The sequence below is a fragment of the Phocoena phocoena genome, chromosome 12, assembly GCF_963924675.1.
Source record: "Phocoena phocoena chromosome 12, mPhoPho1.1, whole genome shotgun sequence".
Classification (NCBI taxonomy): domain Eukaryota; kingdom Metazoa; phylum Chordata; class Mammalia; order Artiodactyla; family Phocoenidae; genus Phocoena; species Phocoena phocoena.
In genome coordinates, this window is record NC_089230.1 from 14,628,285 (window position 1) to 14,651,395 (window position 23,111).

Genomic DNA, 23,111 nt, shown 5'->3' on the forward strand with positions numbered 1-23,111 from the left:
ACTTTGCTGTATACCTGAAACTAACACAACACTGTAAATCAACTATACTCCAATAAAAATAAGCCAACTTTGATCGCACACTTGCACTTCAGAGGTCTGTAACCTGCCTCAAACCACGTGCGACCACGTGGCTACCCACTCAGCTGGGAACCCGCAGGCAGTGAAACTTAGATCCTTTTTTTTCAGCCTCGTTTCCTATGACTGGGCCAGGCGCTCGGCGTGCTGCAGCCCAAGTAGCAAGGCCTGCTCCGTCCTGTTCTGCATCCCCCATTTTGCTCGCCTGCCTCTGGGCTCTTGGGGAGGGGTGGGGGGCGACTTTCTGGTCTTGGCTAAATCCTTGTGATTTTTCGAGGCCTGTATCGTTTTCTACCTCACCCGCCTGCCGGGCAAAGACCTTCCCAGGTGACCCCAGCCCGCACAATCTCTATCCCAATCCTCACGCCCCTCCTCCTAGGTCATTGTCTTCCCGATGTGCCTCTTTCTGGCAAGAAGCAACGTGCAGCCTAGGGCCTCCCTTGCGCTGCGGTTCTGTTTTTCAGTTTCCGGGCGAGGTGCTGGTTCGGAGAGTGCAGGGTTCGGGCACATGCTCCACGGGCCTCAGCGAACCCTATGGAGCCCAGAGGGTGGCTCTGCAGCCCTGGGCATGGTGTCCTGTGGTGTGCCTCCCTAACACCCCCCCCCCCCCCGACCCTGCGCCGGCAGGTTGATGAAAGCAAGGGAAAGGAGGAAGGATGGAAACCCACAAACCCATCTAACTGACACTTCAGGGGGCGCTCCCGGCGATCCGGCCCGCCAAGCCCCGGGGCGAACCGCCGCTGGGGGGCGCGCGCTACTCACAGCAGAGGATACTCTACCAGGGCCTGGCACGCGCCGCTGGCCGGCAGGGGCAATCCGACAGAGGCCCCGGAGGCCCCAGCCTTCCTCTGCCGGCTGCCCCATCGCTGCATGGAGACGCCCCTGGGAGAGTCGCGCACGTCTCAGAGGGCTCAGCCTCCTCGTCAGTCTGCAAGGGAAAGCCAGGAGGCCCTGAGCATCACCCCCAGGGGCCCCTCTTCCAGGCGAAGCACACTAGATGCCAGAAACCAGCCAAACCTCCCTGGCCAAAGGCCGCCAAACCTCACTGCCGCAGCGTTCCTGTACTGCCTCTCTTACCCGCACAACATTCCATCGAGTATTTGATCCAAAACCCGCATTGCCTATCAGTGGCCCAGGGCATGGCAGGCACCTGTGCCTGGGTGGGTTTGTTTGTAAGTACTTTAACTTCCTAAGTATTAGAATAAGAGCTGGGTTCCCGTTACGAAGCTATCATCTCCAATCATAGAGCCTTAGAGCTGGAAAGCAGAGGTCACCTGGTCCCCCTAGCTGGTTTACAGGGGAATAAACTGACTTCAAACATGGTTGTATGTGGGAAATGCAAAACGGTATAGCCACTTGGGAAGACATTGGGGCAGTTTCTTGCAAAACCAAACACACTCTTACCATCTGATCCAGCAATTACGCTCCTTGGTTTTTCCCTAAATATTCTTGGTATTTACTCATACCCACACTTGGTATGAGTTGAAAACATGTCCACACAAGAACGCACACATGGATGTTTATAGCAGCTTTACTCACAATTGGAAAAACTCGGAAGCAACCAAGATGTTCTTCATAGGTGAATGGATAAATAAACTATGGTGGTATATCCAGGCAATAAAATATTATTCAGCACTAAAGACAAGCTAGCAGATCATGAAGACATGGAGGAGCCTTAACAAGCGCAGATGACTAAGTGAAGGAAGCCAAACTGAAAAGGCTACGTACTGTACGATTGCAACTCCACGGCATTCTGGAAAACGCACAACTGTGGAGACAATAAGAAGACCAGTGTTACGGGGGCAGGGAGGTGGGAGGGATGCACAGGCAGAGCAGAGAGGACTTTTAGGACGGTGAAATACTCTGCATGATACTCTAGATACATGTCATTATACATTTGTTCAAACCCACAGAATGTACACCACCAAGAGTGAACCAATGTAAACGAACCCACACCAATGTAAACTATCGACTTTGAGTGATAATGATGTCAGTGTAGGCTCATGGATGGTAACAAATGTACCGCTCCGGTGGGGGACGCTGATAGTGGGGGAGGCTAGGCATGTGTGGGGTTAGGGCGTGTATAGGAACTGTACTTGCCACTCTTTCTTGCTGCGACCCTAAAACTGCTCTAAGAAATAAAGTCTATTTTTTACCAAATGCTAAACACAAAGTTTGTCTTTTTAAAAGAGAAATAAACTCCATGTACTCTCAAAGCATTAAAATTCTTATTCTCCAAACATTGTAACTTTACAATTTGTAAATGCCACTTATGACAAGAAAAATTATTTAGACATGTCAACACCTACACTTAAGAGAAAAATTGCTATGTCTGATGTGGACAGCAATTCAAATTCTATTTCAGTGTAAAAAGCGGTTTTTTCATGGTTACGGTCATGCTTTAAAAAAAGAAAGAGGGCTTCCCTGGTGGCGCAGTGGTTGAGAGTCCGCCTGCCGATGCAGGGGACACGGATTCGTGCCCCGGTCTGGGAGGATCCCGCATGCCGCGGAGCGGCTGGGCCCGTGAGCCACGGCCGCTGAGCCTGTGCTCCGCAACGGGAGAGGCCACAGCAGTGAGAGGCCCGTGTACCGCAAAAAAAATAAATAAAAAAATAAAGAACACATATATACTATGCGCCCACTCAAAGATAATGATTCAAAAGATCACCTGAGTACATCTGTAACTTATATAATATTGTACATCAACTCTACTTGCATTAAAAAAATTTTTTTAATGTTGTAAGATCACCTCACCATCATTTTGTCACTTTGTCAAGGTAAAGATTGGATAAAAGCAAGAATCAATGGGTGCTGGGTTTCCCTGGTGGTGCAGTGGTTAAGAAATCGCCTGCCAATGCAGGGGACACGGGTTCGATGCCTGGTCCGGGAAGATCCCACATGCCCCGGAGCAACTAAGCCCGTGCGCCACAACTACTGAGCCCGCTTGCCGCAACTCCTGAAGCCCACGAGCCCTAGAGCCTGTGCTCTGCAACAGGAGAAGCCACTGCACTGCAACGAAGAGTAGCCCCCGCTCGCCGCAACTAGAGAAAGTCCGCATGCAGCCACGAAGACCCAACTCGGCCGTAAATAAATAAATTAAAAAAAAAGAATCAATGGGTGCTAAATGGGGGAGGGGGGGAGTTGGGCTGGATACTTACATGCCTAATAGTCGAAAGGGTGGTGAAATCGGACAACAGCTCAACATCAACCTATGAGGGACACATGGACATTGTGTACAATACCTTGAGAAGGAAACAATGTCATCTGCGGCTAAGAATGCACAACCTAAATTCAAGTAGGAGAAAACAAACACAAAATAAGGAATGTGGTAGAAATGGGAAGAGAACTATATGCTTTGAACATGCCAATATCTAAAAGACAAAGGTTATACAGATGCTCCAGATTAAAAGAGGCTAAACAGATTACGATGTAATACCTGACCTGAGGATGGATCTGGCAATGCAAGGGGAGAATGCTAAAAAGAACCTTATTAGATAACTGACAAGATTGAAAAAAGAATGGTAGATTATAAAATAAGTATTGTGATAATGTAAATATCTGACATTGATAACGGTACTACGATTACGAAAGGAAATATCTCTATTCTTAGGAAATACACACTGAAGCATTTAAGAGTGAAGGACCATGATGTACATAACCTTTCCTCAGATGATTCAGAAAGCTCCACATCTCATGCCTACATAAGACATAACAGGAACCTGTATGTTGGTTTTTTTATTTTGTTTTGTTTTCCAACGTAGAGCGAGAGAGTAAATAATGAAGCAAATGCGGCAAATGTTAAGAAGTGAAGCTAGGTGAAGAGTACATGATGTGCCCTGTACCATTTTTATTTTTGCTACTTCCTCTAAGTTTGAAGTTATTGTTTGAAACAATCAATCAGAAGAATGAACGAGTGCAGACGACTAGTGAAAATATAGAGAACAACAAAAATGGAGAGGTACTGATTCACCCTACCTGATTTTAGTGGCTCTTTGCCTCGTATTATACACCATGGAACAAATTTTTATCAATGAATTAAATAACAGGAAAACTCTTCCCCTACCCCTCAAAGAAGAGACAGAATTCAGGTAGAAAGGAAGAAGATTAAAGACCAGAAGTTCTAGAGACAGACTGGTGTTTAAATTTCAGCTACACCACCTACTAGCACTGGGCCCTTGGGCACATCTCTTGAAGTTTCTGTTCTCAGTGCCCTCACCTATAACATAGGTCCCCTCCGCTACTAGCAAAGGCTAGTTAGGAGGGTAAAACATCAACTGGCAGTCTAGAATAAAAATAAAACAAAAGCCATTAGAATGGCTTTTTTTTTTTTGCTTCACTGTTTTCCTCAGAACAGAAATACTTCCTTTTAATTACTTTTCACCAGTTCCAACAGTGAACTATATGAATTGCAGAAGATTTAAAAATACCGAAAATTGGGAGTAACATCCATAAAGACTATGTCCAGTGATAACGGCTATTAATAGCTGTATTTTCTTCCGGATAAATTATCTAATAGTCTTCAAAACTATGACATACTGGTTGCATAATTTCTTTTCATGTCCCCTTGTTTTCAGACAATTTATGTTGGTCCAGTTTTTCATTATCACACTCACATGTATAAAGTCATTGTCCAAACCCGGGAAGGAGTTTTTGAACAGAAGAGGGCAGTCTTGAGCAGCCTTCAGCTCTCCAGACCTGGCAGCCTTGAGACACTCCTAGACCTTCAGCACCACAAGACGCTGCAGAAACCCATCAACACATAAAGTTTAGGTGCTCTTTCAAGTTCTGTGAAGTCATATCACACCTGTTTTTACCTCTTCGACTCTCAGCATAAACACTTCAAGGGGGGAAATGGGCATTCTGAGTTAGCTCCCTATCTGCTCTCTTCTTCTTTATTTGCACCCAGATCTAGATCCTTTTCCCCGATTTTGGACCAAGTTAAGGTCACACGTAGATGAGCCCTACTTTCTGTCTGGAACTCCCTTCCTCCCCTTCCCTGCTTTCCCAGCCCAACTGCACACAGTACAGCAAAATCACCCCACATTTCCCAGGTTCCGGCTGAAGGCAGAGACTCCCAGACCATCATCCACCCCACCCACGTTCCAGTTTGTGGTTAGCAGAAAGCTCTTTAAAGGTGTTTCTATGAGCTGTCTGCATGCAGGTTCTAAGTGAGTTCAAAGATCTTAGCTTGGTGAGCAAACAAGGAGGCTGTTAAACGCATAAAAGAACAGCTAAATAAATAAATATCAGTGTAAAAATGTAACAATACAGCTTATAATCCATGAAATTATAATCAACTTATCAAAAAAAAGAAAAAAGAAGAACAGCCCAAAAATGTGGGGTGGGGCTTCCCTGGTGGCGCAGTGGTTGAGACTCTGCCTGCCGATGCAGGGGACACGGGTTCGTGCCCCGGTCCGGGAAGATCCCACATGCCGCGGAGCTGCTGGGCCCGTGAGCCATGGCCCCTGAGCCTGCGCGTCTGGAGCGTGCGCTCCGCAACGGAGCAACAGTGAGAGGCCCACGTACTGCAAAAAAAAAAAAACCAAAAACGTGGGGTGGTAGGGAGGGGCGGACCACGTCAGCAGGTTCAGCTGTTGGGAGTAGAAGAAGCAGGTGAGTGACAGGAAGCAGATAATAATGGTGGCGACGGCTTTCGAGGAAGATAGTCCAGTGTTCACCTGTTCGGACTTAGCATAGCAGAATCTACTCACAACCACACTTACAAGCATTTCATTAATACATTTACTTTTAAATGACTTCAAAACCTCCTCTACTCTAACTTGACACATCAGCTCCCTATGGAATTGCTGTCTGCCTTAGATTTGTCCAGTTGGATAGGAAGAGGAAAATCAAAAACCTTCATCATCTAAGCATCACTGATTTGGGGATGCACTTTCTTGGCATCCAAAAAGACCTTGCACAAAATAACTGGTTTAGGGTGGGCCTTTCTGATACAATGTATAATTATCCCACACGTGGGGCTTTGAATTATCCAGTCATTTTGCAGAACGCTGCTATTAATCCTGCAAGTTTCTCAAATACCCATAAAGTCCAAACACAGTGCTCCCATATTCAGTGATGCTGTGGTTTACCTAGAAACTCCACGTTCTCGCCAGGCATCAAAGATGGCCAAAAGGCTGGGAAAGGGAGTCGGTCAATGTGTCAACTGGGAAAGCTCTAGGAGGCGGAACCAGCAAATGCTTCATCTCCATGCAGTCCTGCTTGTCACTGGTCCTCTCCCCACCCCGCAGACACTTCAAAGGGCAAGAAAATACTACAGTTCTTGCAAGGATCCCCGCACTTATCGGCAGCACCCTAAACACAGTCTTACCTGGACACGTGATTTGTGTCAACATGGTTTTCCACTAAAACCGTTAGTGGCATCAACGTCATAAGTCTTGCTTCGTAAATAAACATCAACATAGAAACCAAATATTTCTAGTCCCTTTTTCTGGGAGGAGATTCTAGTCATATGCCTTTGTGAGTGAGTGTTACTACGTTGGAAACATTACTTGGAAAAGAAAAAGATGATTTAAAAATGACATAGGAAGTGCTTTCACTCACTTAATTTTCTGCATATGCCCCAGAAGGAGGCTCTTTAGGGTGGACATACAGCTTTATAGATGCAGAAAAGATAAAGGCGAGTGACGGGTGAAGCGATGGTGCAGCTTCTGAAGTTTTATCAAAGACTTTGAATAAGCTTTTTGTTTGTCTTTGTGTTTTTCTAAGACAAATGAAAGGTCTCCTTTTCTTTTCTTTTTTTTAGCCACACTGCGCCGCTTGTGGGATCTTAGTTCCTCAACCAGGGATCGAACCCTGGCCCCCGGCAGTGGAAGTGCGGAGTCTTAACCACTGGGCCGCCAGGGAAGTCCGGAAAGGTCTCCTTAAAGAAAAAAGTATGGAAAGTGAAACGGAGAAGAAAAATGACAGCTGGTAGTACATACTTTCTGCCCCGATATTTTTACTTTTAAAAGTATAAGCTATCCTCAGGTACTACATAATAGGAAAACTTATAGCATATCTGTAATAGTAATATGAGTTGTTTAATGTTTTGAACAGCTTAACAAGCCCTTCCAAGGCTTAGAAAACCTACAGAACATTAATGAAGTCAAATAAGTGCGAAAATATACGAATAGCTTTATCTTCAGTAGCGTCAAAAGAAACCAAAACTTGAAAGCATTTTGCGGACAGAAATTCCACTTTGGAAGAGAATTGTCAAAGCTTTTCCTTTTTCGGTGTTATCGTCTACTAAACCATGCTTATCTGCAGATAAATGTCCAGTCAATGCCAATTCATAAAATCAAGCACAGGAGATCTATGAGTATGGGCGAATATACATTTTCCCTGTGAACAATTTCATAATCCTCCACCTTCCAAGTCCCAAAGGGTCTTCCAAGTCCCAGAGGTTAAAGGTCCTGTACTGAACCCTGCTTCCCGCGCAGACACCCTGCTCCCAAGCTCCACAAAATGCAACAAGCATTTATGGGTCCAAAAGCTGCGAGATCAGCATTCTTTTCTCACTCTTCCAAAGACTCAGAGATTAAGAGATAAAAGTATGACTTGTTTTCTTTTACTTTAGAGGTTTAAAAGAAAAAAAAACCGTTAAGAAATATGTCATATTATAGATTACAAAATGTTAATGTTTTTATCCAAACTTAGATAGATATATTTGTCAGATAAAAAGTGCAATATTGTAAACAGCTATAACATTGATTTTTTTTTAAGGTTTAGTATAACCCATGCTCTCCGTTCCCCACGCAAATTGGGGCTGCTTGCTGTGACATCTGGAACTGGTTAACTTTCCCCCATGATTTGCAGCATTGCCCTGAAATTTTTCCAGGAATTCTCCACATTCTAAATCCATCTCTATATCTTACACACCCAACCAACTATTCTCATTCTAATGCTGATCAACCACGAAACCTCCAAGGGGAGATGTGTAACTGGGGTTGAAACTCAGAGAAGCAAAACCCCACACAGGAGCATACAGGTGATGCTCATCATCGGCCCTGGCCTTGATAGTGACGTCCCGTGGTCCCTTATAACCTGGGCAGGCATGTAAAAATGTGGGCACCACGAAATCAAATCAGCATCCGTTACACAACGAGAAAGAGGTTCTTTACAAGCTATTCTACAGCTGTGCTTTTTTTTTTTTTTTTTTTGCGGTACGCGGGCCTCTCACTGTTGTGGCCTCTCCCATTGCGGAGCACAGGCTCCGGACGCGCAGGCTCAGTGGCCATGGCTCGCAGGCATAGCCGCTCCACGGCATGTGGGATCTTCCCGGACCGGGGCACGAACCCGCGTCCCCTGCATCCGCAGGCGGACTCTCAACCACTGCGCCACCAGGGAAGCCCACAGCTGTGCTTCTTAGTAGCTGTGGAACACAGAGAAACTTAGTTTTCATGTTAAAAAGGGGGTTACAAAAACCACTTTTTGCAGGATTTTTGTGGGAAATCATAATAATGGCCACCTCAGAGTGGGCACTCGGTACACGGCAGTTACTGGGCCAGAGTTGTGAGGGTATTAATTTCAGGTTTCACAAATCCCTTGATAACTAGTCTGCCTGCACAGCAGAGAGAAGCAGCCATGTGGGGGGGATTTGTGATTTGCATAAAGAAGTGCATTATCAATCATCTAGAACTTTTGTGAATATTGGAGGATTCTTTCTTCCCAGTTTACTTTAGAGATAGAGAATACTGCTGCCCTAATTCCTCAAGATAACTCTATATTTTGTCTCAATACTGTGTGTGAGTTAGGGAAAACAGGAAAGATATTTTCCTAATTCAAAAAGGTGGTTTTTTTTGTTTTTTTGCTGGCATGCCACTGATACATGGGTGGGGAGGGGATACCTCTTTCATCATCGTGTCCAATTACTTATTTTCTAGTTCTTAAACTAAGCTACTGCTAACATGATGTGAGGGAAAGACTTCAGGAAAGGCAACAGAATGTGATGTGAATAATCAATCATCTCCTACTTGAAGGTCTGCTGTATTCACTTCAGGGGGTTGTGCACACAGGGTCTGAGGAGGGGAGAATAATGGTCAGTATTAGGTGACAGCTTTCCGTGCTTCACAAAATGAAAACTCATTCCTAAGCAGTTCTACAAAAATGTCATCAATCCTGCTTCCTTCCTATTAATTGTGAAACTGAAACACATTCTCACATAAGGCAGTCCTACTAAAGCAGCCGAGAATAACTTTCTCCTATATTATTTATTTTTTAAAAATTATTTATTTAGGCTACGCTGGATCTTAGTTGCTGCATGCGGGATCTTTAGTTGTGGCATTCAGGCTCTTAGTTGCAGCATGGGGGGATCTAGTTCCCCTACCAGGGATGGAACCCAGGCCCCCTGCATTGGCAGCGAGGGGTTCTAACCACTGAACCATCAGGGAAGTCCCTCTGCTACATTATTTAAATGAGCAATCCCGAAGTTACAAAAACCTTTGCTATTCAATTAATCCTGAATGCCAATTTTAAAAGCCTTCATTGCTTTTCAAGATTCTGACCAGTTATTTAAAGACTATTGATTGTAAATCTTCCTCATCAGAATAACTTGCAGAGGAAAAAAAAAAAAGACGGTTGAAACTCCTTTTTAATTTTTACTTCTTCCATTATGAAATGTTTATTTGCTATAAACCTTTTGGAATTTAAGATATTCTGCACACTTTCTTTTTACCAGGAAAAAACACAATATTTTGCCACATCCTTCATACCAACATTGTAATAAAACTCAGAAAGCAATTGACCCAATTATTTAAAGCTGCCTTAAAAATTAGACAGCCCTTGCAACTGTTTCCATTCATTTAGCATCCCATTAGGATTATCTGAACCAATTTTTTAAAGCCCCCAAGTATCCCAAGTTTGTTAACTCAACTTCTGCTTAAAAAGGACCACCTTCCTTTCCCATAAGAAACTGAGCATGTGCTGAACTCATCAAATAGTGAATATAATAAAGATTATACTGTACACAAAAAGCACCCGGAAAAAGTCATGATCATAGAAGCCCCACCCCCAGCTGTGACACCGCACAAATCACACTCCCAGGCAGGCTATCTCAGGGTTGAGCATTTATATATCTCATTCATAGAAAAATTAATGATCTGGGGAAAAAATGCATTTTGTGTTTTTAATTTTTAAGTTTTGTGTAGTCTAATAATACTTTCTAGGTATCGTAAATTTTCACGCTACGTACAGGGTAGAAAGGCAAGTTGAGTTAACTTGCGGAAGGAATTTTAAGGAAATTTCAAAGTAAACAAGCTCATCTATAGGACGTGAGAGATACGGAGAAAAATTTTAAGTCCTAGAAATTCTATACTGCCCTTTTAAGAAAACATGTATTTGGAGAACAAAGATCTCAAATATTTAGAGAAGAGCTGGTCTTATAAACCTAAATTAGCAAATGGAGTTGAATTTTGATGGAGGCAAAAGGCAGAAAGGAGGAGAAAACAGGCAGGTTCCTAAGGATTCAGGCTACAGTACATCATCATGAGAAGGTCAAATGACAAGCAAGAAGGGCTCTGAGTACGTTCCACAAGTTTGATGTCTGTAACTTATTTGCTGGAGGTAGGTATTAAATATTATCATTCACACTCAACAGCCAGATTTCTAGAAAGCAAGCTTAAGAAACATACATTTTTATTATTCACTGCCCAAATACTGTTGCCTGTTAGTCACCAATTTTACAGTAACTATGGCTTTATGAGAACCACCACACAGGCCTTTCTCACCTTCTGAGATGGGCCACACTCTGTCCTGTGGAGTGTGTTTCCCTCTAAATAAATCCGCTTCTTACCTATCACTTTGTCTCTCACTGAATTCTCTCTGCGATGAGACATCAAGAACCTGAGCTTCATTAAGTCCTGAGACCAGGCAAGACTCCAGCCTCCATGACCTTCCCTGAGTTCCAAAGGGTGGATTCGAACAGTTGCTAATCAGCACAGCCAAGAAACCATCCCAGGCCAGATTGAAGGAACCAGAGAAGCTCCTCAAGGTTAGGAAACCAGCCACCTGAGACCCCGCACACACCCTCATCTTGTCAGCAACTCCGCTCGTGAAGTATCCTTATGAAGCTCCTCATTAAATCCTGTCCCAGGTTGGGACACAGTTTTTCAAGGCAAGACCTGATGTGTCTCCTTTTGCCTACCAAAGCAATAGAGCTATCCCTTTCTACTCGCCCCCCGCCAAAAAAACACCCACCACACAAACCAGAGATAACATTTTCATCCCCTAAATGGCCAAGTGTACCTTCATTGCCAGTTCCTAATAAGCAGGTCAAAATGTCAAATACTGCAATTTCTCAACAACAGGAATTTACCTTTTTTAAATGACTATAGCAAGCAATTAGGCTTTCACAACCTGTTTTCAAATTCACCCCAATCTAACATGCATCTGTTGGGGTGGGGTTGTCGTTCCCCTCCACCAGGGGAAGAGGTGCAACCCCTCCCAAAATGCATTCCAGGTCTCCCCCGGGCCCGGGTCAGGAAGATTCCTGCAGAGGCAAAAAGAAAACGTTGGGTTTGCTTGGTGCCTGCTGAGCCCAAAAGAGAATGATCTTCTGATCAAAAAGTCAGCACAGTGAGAGCGTTAAACGCCCATCAGGATGTCCAGCCGCTGCCCTGCGGCCCCCGACCCGCCCATGTCCAAATGCAGGTTCCTCCACCTGCCACGGAGGCAGGACACAGCTGACCCGGCTTCCGCCTTACCTGTGATGGTGATGATCCCCAGCATCTTGGACGGCGCACTCCGAGCGGGAAGAGCGGCCGCCCTCGGCCTCTTCGGGCGGTTGGCTGGGGCGGCACGGGGTCTTGCCGGCGCCCCTCCCCCTCCCCCGGCAGTCTACCCTGTGACCCGCAAGAACGAAGCGCCAGGCCACCTTCGGAAGATCAGGGAGAGCCAGAGGTGCCCGCGGAGCTGCAGTCGCAAGCGGACTGAGGCTGCATTTCCCTGGCTAATTATGCAAGGACTCACCCACCCATCCGGGCCTGCGGGCTGGGGGCCCGGGGCTGGCCCGCCCTCCCTGCGCTCCGGGACTGGGCTCGGCGCTCTCCAGTCATGTGTTTCGCTGTAAAGGAGAGGAGCCCTCCCTGTAGCTGGCCTCTGTTCGTGGTCAGTAAGGCTCTGCAGAGAGACCCAGGGAGGGTTTCCGAGTTGCTGGGATGAGTAAGACCAGAGTCAGCGGCATTTTATCTAAACCGTTACTTCATTCCTGGCACCGATATACTTGTCTCTTAGCTCTTAATATTACTTAAAGGAAATAACCACACAGATATTAAATCCCACTGCCATTTAAAAAAAAAGACTGTGTTCCGTACCCTTATGTTTGTTTAGAGGCTGATGAGGTGCAAAAACGCTCTTTCCTTTTTAGCACCTATAGCTTTTTATATTTTCACCACCTGCTTCTCACACAGGCACACACACTGCGCTGATCCGGGGTTGGCAACCCTCAGCTGTCCTGTTTCCTGAACTCTCTGAGAAGGGCTGTTACAAGGCGAACATGTGTCTTCAACACTTGGTCCAGGCAACTTTTTCAAAGTCTAGATACATGAGCATTACGTCTGTTCCCCGCCCCGCCCCGCCCCACGCCAAGCCATGGTAGAAGTTAGTTAAACTTTCAAACTATGCCGTATTCCAATTTGGAGACACTATGGCATCTCTAACATACAGGCACACAGCATGAAAATCAGTCAGAGCCGACATTTAAAGTTCAGAAAACTTCAAGCAGCCCTAAATTTGTAAAATCTTTTTTTCAGATTTGTTCTATATAAAGACACAGGATAAGTTGGGGGGTTCTTACGATTTTGACACACTATTTCCATTTAGGCCCTCCTGGGTTTGTTTCTTTTTTCATCCTTTTTCTCTTTATCTCTTCATGCCTTGCCTGTCTGACCCCATTAGCACAGGCTCTCCCCCTAAGTAAACAAAAGAAAGGTTTACTATTCCTTTTTTTCTTCAGGCAGTGAAGATTTTGTTCATCATTGCTCGGGGGCAGGGAGGAAGGTGGGGGGCTTGGAGTGGACCAGAGTGGGCACAGGAAAGAGGAGGGGGGAGGGGAACAGAATTATCAAGAAAGGCTAATAAGGGCTTCGCTGGCGGTGCAGTGGTTAGGAATCCGCCTGCCAATGCAGGGGACACGGGTTCAAGCCCTGGTCCGGGAAGACCCCACATGCCGTGGAGCAACTAAGCCCGTGCGCCACAACTACTGAGCCTGCACTCTAGAGCCCGCGAGCCACACTACTCCCACGTGCCACAACTACTGAAGCCTGTGTGCCTAGAGCCCATGCTCTGCAACGAGAAGCCACCGCAATGAGAAGCCTGTGCACCGCAACGAAGAGTAGTCCCCACTTTCTGCAACTAGAAAAGGCCCGCGTGCAGCAATGAAGACCCAACGCGGCCAAGAATTAAAAGAAAAAGAAAAGAAAAGAAAATGCTAATGAGCACAGACTTGTTGGCTGGCATGGCACGTAGTTGCTCCCTCTGGCCACCAGGGGGCGCTACGCACCCTATCAGGCCTACACCGAGCAAGGTTAAGGCGGCACCGTTTCTGGCAACCAGACCTTGTTACAGAAATCAGTTCAGCCTCCATAGATTGGATTTCCCTCATGTTCTGGCGAACGCCCAGCCTGGCCATACGTCCAAGTGGGAACAGGGAGTGATGCGCCTTGTCCTGAGGCCTGGGAGCTGATTCCCAGAGTGAGCCACTTAGCAGTTTCCTAACCTTTATCTTCCCTAGCTGAAACGTTGCTGGTGTTAATGGTCCCTGTGCAGTCCACAGAGTTAAGGGGTCTGGGCAGCTCCACATTCCTCTCTCTGCCACCCCACCCCCAACCCGCGAGAGTCCTAGCTGTGCAAATCACGGATAAAGCCGACCCTGAAGGCTGCATTTAATGTAGACCACTGTACACTAAATGAGTGGTCTACAGCCTTCCCAAGCGTGTGTATCGGCCTGGGCTACCTCCAGGATCTGACCTCCCAGCTCTGCATCATTTCTCAGCACCAGCAGTTGGGGACCACAGATGGCTATCGTCCGGCACCGCCTGAAATACACATATTCAAGTTCTGGGTGCATCTGTTGATTCTCCCCTTGCTTGGCTGTGCCACCAGCTCCTTTCCTTTCTAAAAAGTCCAAATTCTAACAATAGGACCGGCATCAGCTGTTCGCCTGAGCTGAATGGAAGAAACATCACTAGTTACAAATGCAAGGTCCAGGGCTTCCCTGGTGGCACAGTGGTTAAGAATAGGCCTGCCAAGGCAGGGGACATGGGTTTGAGCCCTGGTCCCGGAAGATCACACGTGCCGCGGAGCAACTAAGCCCGTGCGCCACAACTACTGAGCCTGCGTGCCCAGAGCCTGTGAGCCACAACTACTGAAGCCCGCACACCTAGAGCCCATGCTCCGCAACAAGAGAAGCCACTGCAACGAGAGGACCGCGCACCGCAATGAAGAGTAGCCCCCGCTCGCCGCAACTAGAGAAAGCCCGGGTGCAGCAATGAAGACCCAACGCAGTCAAAGATAAATAAATAAAAAATAAAATTAAAAAACAACAACAACATTTAAAAAGGTAAATGTATCGCTATTCAGCTTTGGTGCATAAACTTTCTGTTTCTTTTCAAGACATTGGTGAAGACAGTGACACAGCCCGTTTGATATTCTTGGAGTGGTGGTTTAAACCAGAAAGCAGAGCAAGGGATCACGTGGCAAGTTGTTGCCTCTCTTAGCAGACAGTCCTCCTTTGACCTCCATCCACCTTGAAGAGTAATCAAGGACAGGGCATGTGGCAGGCTGCCCGATAAGCCGCTGTGTGTCTTGGATTTACAAAGAAAGGTCATCAATCAGGATAAAAGCTGGAGTAAAGATCAGACTTGAGGTCAGTGTACAATGCAGGCAACTTTCTCTGGTTACTACTTTCATTCCCTATTTGCTTGTTTTTGTTACATCAGAATTTTTAGAGGAAGACGTCATCACCCAAAGCAAAAACGACGGGAAAATGTTTACCAATATCATAAATAGGTGGATGAAAAAAAACGTGTTTTCCCAAAACTTCATGGTTCATTCAACAAATATTTACCAAGTTCTTACTCCACGTTAATTATGCTAAGTCCCTAGGGATACAATTGGATACTGTCCTTGACCTCGGGGAGCTCAGTCTTGGGTGGTAGACACACCAAAGGAAGAAGCACGCACGCTCCAGTTTAACCCACCTCAGGTATCATCTCTGCTAGCCTCTGAAAGGATGGGGGATGTGAGGGGATAGCCCTACCTGAGGCCCAGAGGAAGGCAGTCCCACAGAGGGAACAGCATGCGGAAAGGCACGACGGAACACAACGTTTAGGGAATATAAGTGAGTTCTTTATAGCTACAGGCTCAGAGTCTACTTGGGGAGACCAGGAGAAGGGAGGGACAGAGGTGATAACTGGAAATGAGACAAGAAAGATTACATTGGAGGCCAGATTATGAAGGGCTTTGAATAACACCTTAAGAACTTTGTAACAAATAACCCAATTAAAAAATGGATCAGGAATTCCTCAGCGGTCCAGTGGTTAGGACTCAGCGCTTTCACTGCCGTGGCCCGGGTTCAATCCCTGGTCAGGGAACTAAGATCCCACAAGCTGTGCAGTGTGGCCAAAAAAAAGAAAGGATGAAGGATCTGAGCTGACGTTCCTCTAAGGTAGATAACACAAATGACTGATGAGCACGTGAAAAGATGCTCAACATCGTGAGCCATTAGGGAAATGCAAATCAAACCCCACAATGAGATATCAATTCACACTCGCTAGGATGGCTGTAATCAGAAAGGCAGACAATATAACAAAGAAAGGAGAAACTGGACCCTCATACATTGGTAGTGGGAAGGTAAAAGGTGCAGCTGCTTTGGAAAACAGTCTGGCAATTCCTCAAAATGTTAAACATAGATTTACCGTGTGACCCAGCAATTCTACTCCTAGATATATACCCAAGAAAAGTGAAAACCTACGTCCACACAAAAACTTGTACAAGAATATTGGTAGCAGCATTATTTATAGCAGGCATAAAAGTAGAAGTAACCCAAATGTCCATCAACTGATGCATGGAAGAATAAAATCTGGTTTATCTTTCCAATGGAACATTATTCAGCAACAAAAAGAAATGGACTATTTATACATGTTATAACATGGAGAACCACTGAAAAAATATTGCTAAGTGAAAGAAGCTAGTCACAAAAGAGCACGCAGTCTCATATTATTTAATTCCATTAGAAACAGGCAAATCTATAAAGACATAAAGTGGAGTAGCGGTTACTCAGAACCAAAGAGTTGGAAAGACTGCTAACAGGTAAGGGGGTTCTTTACGAGGAAATGAAAATGTGCTAAAATTGATTGTGGTGATGGTGGTACAATTCTGTGAATATACTAAAAACCACTGACATGTATACTTTTTTTTTTTTTTTTGGACGCATTGGGTCTTCATTGCTGCATGCAGGCTTTTTCTAGTTGCGGCGAGCAGGGGTTACTCTTCGATGCGGTGCGCAGGCTTCTCATTGTGGTGGCTTCTTTTGTCGTGAAACACGGGCTCCAGGTGCGCAGGCGTCAGTAGTTGTGACACGTGGGCTCAATAGTTGTGGCTTGCAGGCTCATTAGTTGTGGTGCATGGGCTTAGTTGCTCCGCGGCATGTGGGATCTTCCCGGACCAGGGCTTGAACCCGTGTCCCCTGCACTGGCAGGCGGATTCTTAACCACTGTGCCAGCAGGGAAGTCCCAGACATTATACTTTAAATGGATCAATTGCATGGTATGTGACTATTTCATTAAAGCTGTTTTTTTAAGAAAAAAAAAAAGAATTTTGTATGAGTTCTGGAGGCTGCAGGGAATCATTGGAGGTTTTAGAGTAGAGTTGGTGGCACAAAATTTGAACTGTGATTTAGAAAAAGTAAGCAGGCAGTAATGACAAGGAGGAAGATGCTCTAGAAATAAAATTGATGGAAACCGTGGTGACCAAGGAGGGGAAGGAGTCAAAAGTTACACCACCCACTGTTGGATGCAGGAAGGCAGCAGCAGCCACGTGCATCTCTGAGATCATCAGAATGGTAGGAGGCAGGTGAAGTCAAAGGTCTGGAACCCTGAGGAAGAGGAATCTGAAGAAGGGCTCTGAGAATGAACAGAGATTAGTGGCCATCAAGGAGAAAATGGCATCAGAAGCCCAGAGTGGAGAGGATTAGGAGATGGAAATAGTGGAAACAGTCGGACACAACTCACAAAGTGGTGACTCAGGATGAGAGCTGAGGAAGCCTCGCAGTCAGGAGAGGCTGGACTAGTGGACAAAACGCTGCAATAAAGACAAGGACCAAGACACCAGGATTAGCACTGACACTATGTTCATTAACTTCTTCCAAGGAGGCGTGAGTATTTAACCCAAAAATGAGCAACATCGGGAACTGTTGACTTGGACTCACACCAAATCCAGCCCCCGCCCATCACCCCATCCTTCCGTTTTCTTTTCACCCCAGTTTTACACTCGGAGGAAGATAAACTCAAACCCAGTGAGGTCACTTTTCCTCTGGCTGCAAAGGGCAGGTGAGCTCTAAAGGAGCATCTCTGCACTGTTACCCCTTTAAAATGCTTCAGAGATAATCTCAGGTTGAGTTAGAAGCCGCTGCAAACCAATAACCATGAAGAAGATGAATATCTACACTGAATTAAATGCATTGGGCAGGTTCTCCTGGGCTCAGTGTATTTTCAAGTCTCTGCTGCTCTGCTATGAACACAGACAAATACCAGCTAATTGGATTTTACGGTCCAGTTGAGTTGGACATGTTTGTGTAGACATGGTTATTTTGATTCAAAATCCTCAAGACAAATAATCTGAAGACTAGCTCCTCAAAGGGACTATTGTAATACAATAGAAAAGCTAAGGGGGATTTAAAAGTCACTTAAGATAATTTATCCAAAAAAAAGAAAAAAGAAGAAAAAAAACGAGTCAAGGGGAAAATTATTAAAAAACTCAATCCAAGTAATAAAAGTGACGCAGAATAAGTTTATTTCTCCTCTTACTGAGTTCACATGTTTTTATATTTTTTGCTTTGGCAATTCTGCTTTTATTAGCTATACCAAATGAAAGTATAGATTTATGTATGAAAATTTAACTGCTTGGGACATATAATGTTTAAAGAACCTAAGTGTCCCAATACTAGGAAAATAGTACATTTAACTCTTCAGTGGACTATCTGGCAAAACAACATGTTTGAAGCAGTTAATGACAAGGAGAAATGCTTACATGGATATAGAAAGACACACACCTCTTTGTTCAGTATATAAACTATATATTCAATAGAATCTTTGCTTTCTAAAATGCATATATATCTGCACATAAGTGAAGGTGAGGAAGAAAAGAGCCCAGAAAGAAGACTAACAAAAGCCAACCACAGTGGAATTATGGGTAATTTCTGCCCTGATAGTCTCCAACACTTTACACATCTTCTACAACAACCTCTGTTACTTTCACGGTTAGAATGCAGGCACCTTTGACATCCAGCTTGGGGTTGCACGGGGTGGTCCAGCACTGCTGGACTTTGAACCTTAGAGCAATACCTCTGATTTTCCATTAAAAATGCAAGGCAGTCTAAACCATGATCAACTCCCGATCATGGAATATATAAATTAGCAAGCAGGTTAAAGTCAAAGTGTGATCTTTTAAAAATTAGGAAATAAGCAAAAAGATGTTTCACTACCAAATTTGGTCAAGTATCTGCATAGATTCCAAATTCTTTCCTGAGTGCTTTGTGTTCAACTCTTCTATTCCTCTTAGGACTCTGAACTCTCATCTTTGGTTTAGTCTAAAGAAGATTCCAAAGTGTTGAGAAACTAATTGTAGTTCTCATTCTTCTAATAGCAATGTGGCCGGGGTAAAATATTCTTTTAAATCTCTGGGCTCTGGGCTTCAACGGACGGGGGAATAAATACACCACCCATGCTAATGTTATTCTGAGGTGCAAATAAAGGTTAGCCTCGGCACTACTGAGTGTATTCTAAAAGCATAATAAATGTTAGATATTGTGCTTACTTTAAACTACACATTCCCCCATGGGGTAAAAATTAGTTCATGGTTCATCTTACTCTTTATATATGAAGCACAGATTTTATATATATATATATATACATATATATATGTATATATATATATATGTATATATGTGTGTGTGTATGTGCGTGTATATGTATATATATATACATACATACATATTTAGATAGATATAGATATTACATAACCTGATATGCAGTATATCTCTTCTATTAAAATATTAGGTGGGGGGCGGGGACCGTTAGGGAAAAAAATGTCTGAAAAGACTCAGTGGGGCAGGGCAGCGGTAACGAAAAGAAGGTTGAGAAATACAGCTTTAAATATAGTTAAGTCTCATTTTAAAAAGTCCTTTGGGGCTTCCCTGGTGGCGCAGTGATTGAGAGTCCGCCTGCCGATGTAGGGTACACGGGTTCGTGCCCCGGTCCGGGAAGATCCCACATGCCGCGGAGCGGCTGGGCCCGTGAGCCATGGCCGCTGAGCCTGCGCGTCCGGAGCCTGTGCTCCGCAACAGGAGAGGCCACAACAGTGAGAGGCCCGTGTACCACAAAAAAAAAATTAAAAAAAAAAAAATTTATTAAAAAGTCCTTTGAAAAATACTTCTGTAAAAAGCAAGAATACCCTTTATCATCAATTTCTCAGAAATGCATCCTAATAAGAGAAGCATCATCTTGCACTAAAAGTAATTAACCTGAGGCTCCCTCTCGATTTTTCAGAAGAGAATGAGACAATCTTTGATTTGCCTGAAGTCTTTCTCAAAAGGAGTGGGAGCGAGGGGCCAGCTGAAGGTTCACACTGGGAAGAAATAATGATAATTACCTACCCAAGACCCACTGACATTCCACAGTTGTCCATCTGAATTGTGATGTGAGCCTGTCAGCAAGCCACATGCAAGGCTTTAAATTTTCTTTCTTTTTTTGGGCGCCCAGCATGACTTGCAGGATGTTAGTTGCCGCCCGGGCAGTGAAAGCGCCAAGTCCTAACCACTGGACTGCCAGGGAATCCCCAACTTTAAATTTTCCGGTAGTCACATTAAAAAGAATAAAAATAAACACTTGAGGTTAATTTTAATATATTTTATCAAACCCAGTATGTCCGGTTACGTCAATAGGTACTCAATAAGAAAAATTATTAGGGAAATATTTTACATTCCTTTTTTGTACTATTTCACATGTAGAACACATCTCAAATAGGATCAGCCACATTCCAAGGGTTCAACAGCCACATATGGCCAGAGCACAACTTCTAAAACTCCAAAAATAACTGAACATCCCTCCTTTATGCTAACTCATTTCCCAATGACAATTCATGTGGGATCTTAGTTCCCCGACCAGGGGTGCAACCTGCACCCCCTGCTCTGGAAGCGCGGAGTCTTAACTACTGGACCGCCAGGGAAGTCCCCTGCAATGACAATTCTAGCCCTGCTTCCATCTCCTTGCCTCCTGGACAGAAACAACCAAGCTATCCAATCACAGAACTGCCCTTACTTCAGCATCCAATCTAGAGATGACTCCTTTGTTTTCTCAGAATCATCCAGCATAAGCCCAAACTCTATAATAAAAGTCCTCCCACCTCCCACATTACTCCATTACTGAGCCACCCGTGCCTAGAATCCTCCCTCAGCACAGCAGAGGCTAAACAAACCTAACTTGGTTTGACTACACGAGTTCCTGCTGGTCTCTAAGCGGCAAGGAATTAAATTGCCATTGATAGATTTAATTGGTACATCTGTCTCTTTCATTATCTCTTAATTTGAGTGAATATATTCAAATCTATTATTTTCCCAGCAACTTTTACTGTAATCATACACAATGATAAAGTGCTTAAAATGACTTTTTTTTTTTTTACTTAAAAGGTCAGCTAGTATATTTAGACTGGCTTCAAAAATAATTGCAAAGCAAAAATTTACACTTGAAGGAGTAATACATTTATTTAACCTGTAGTCACATGAATTAAAATTTACTTGTAAAGACAACTTTTCTACAAATCTAGAGTGTGATCTTTAAAAGTATATCTTTTTTTAAAGTCAAGGTAGAATTCACTGCCTAGACAAAGAGTAAATTCTGGATGACAGAATTTACTTCTAATCCCTCCAGAAAACATAGTCCTGCTCACCAAAATTTACTGCATAAACTCCAAGGTCATGGGAATTCCCTGGCGGTCCAGTGGTTAGGACTCCCAGCTTTCACTGCTGAGGGCCCAGGTTCAATCTCCCTGGTCGGGGAACTAAGATCCCGCAAGCCACTCAGCACAGTCCAAAAAAAAAAGGAATGAATGTTTAGAACAAAAAAATCAGTTCTTAGAAATTAAAAATATAGTGACAAGATGAAATCTATTCTCGAGGACGTTCTCCAAGAGTAAAAAGATACAAACCAGAGGAAAAAAAAAGTTTTACTTAGAATCATTCTAGAAGTTCTAAAATCTGAACAATAGTAATCTCGGAAAGAGAGCAAAGAAAAAGAGGGAAATGGAAGACATAACTTCCTACAAATGAAGTGCATGAGTTTCTAGACGGAAAGAGGTCACACGAACCCAGCATGTTGAATAAGTGGATTCACATGAAGATCCATCATTGTTAGATCTTCCGAACACGGAGGACAAAAAGGACTCCGTGAGATAATGGGCTACCCAAGGGATTAAGATCAGAATAGCATCAGATGCCAACAGTAATACATTTATCAAGATGACACTGATAGAATCCTACTGTGTTAGAACACTGATCAGAAATTAACACAACTGGGGGAACGGTCGGGGCCAAGACTTGACAAGCGCGAGGAAGACATCACCTTTCCGTACACTGAGCTTTACTAAGTGAGGCCACAGAGCTTGAGAGGAATCCCGGGGGCTCTCTGCAAGAGGCTGCTTAGGGGCGAACCGTGGCTCTGCTAAGGGGACCTTTTCGACCTTCCACTTTATTTACAACTAACAATGACTTGAAAAGTGGGATTTCTCTTATTCTTATCTCTAGCTACTGTTATCACGTAAAGGCTGTCTGCTTATGATCATGCTGGGTGAAGTACCGAAAGGGTGACTAAGGATTCCAGTGTTAGAAATACCAACGTGTATGGGTATTTTCTTCTCCTGTCTTCATTCTATGTGGCAGTAGCTCCTTTAGCAACATCCTTGATAGGGGAACTCCTTTATATACTTCTGAAACAATTTACTTCTCGCCTCCAATCAATTCCTCCAGTACGTAATCCTTCGTTTAACGCAGACTAAGCTGTTCTCGTGTTTTAAAGAGTCTGAGAAATAAACTCTTCTTTAAAAGTGGGAATATTGAAATTAATACCCCGTCATGCTTGGCAAGCTTCCATCAAGCACATCCGTATCTGAAATATATATATCAGCCCTGGCATTTTTCTTTGAATGTGAGACAGCTTGTCTTCTCTGGGGAGGTTCTGCCTAGAAGAGAAAAGATTAAAGGAAAGACACGATAAATGTTTTCAAATACTCAGAGGGCCGCGATGTGGAAAAGGGAGGTGAGTTTGTTCTATGTAGCCCCAGAAGGCAGCACCAGAAGCAGGGAGCAGCTGGAGGAGGCATATTCTCACTCCAGTGGAATAACTGGTTTCCTTTTATGGAGAAACTCCCCAAACCTTCCCGTGTTTAAGCAGAAGAGCCTTCTGAGTGGGGGCAGGAGCCTGGCGTAGACAGCCTCAGACTGCCTTCCCACGGAGGCTTCCTGGTCCCAAACCTGGCTTTCCAGCTGACAATCATAAAGGCAGGTGTCCCGGGCTGAACTGCATCCTCTCCAAATTTGTATGTTGAAGCATTAAGCCCCAGCACATAAGAACGTAGCTGTATTTGGAGAGAAAGTTTCTAAAGAGGTGACTGAGTTAAAATGAGACTGTAAGGGTGGACCCGAATCCACTCTGCCTGGTGCCTTACAGAAGGGGATTAGGACACATAGAGACACCAGGGATGGGCACACACAGAGGAAAGACCAAATTCTGGATGACAGAATTTACTTCTAATCCCTCCAGAAAACA

At 44.4% G+C, this 23,111-nt stretch overlaps 1 protein-coding gene across 2 annotated transcripts in view; it reads right to left on the reverse strand.

The window, feature by feature from the left end:
- Positions 1-23,111, reverse strand: part of AKAP12 (A-kinase anchoring protein 12) — a 96,779-nt gene that overhangs the window by 11,055 nt on the left and 62,613 nt on the right. The window contains exon 3 of one of the 2 annotated variants that reach the window (XM_065889057.1): positions 7,502-7,522. The exons of the other annotated variant lie outside the window; for it this stretch is intronic. Within the exon in view, the coding sequence (XP_065745129.1) occupies positions 7,502-7,522 (21 nt within the window). The remainder of the gene's footprint in view (positions 1-7,501; positions 7,523-23,111) is intronic. 2 annotated transcript variants of the gene reach the window in all.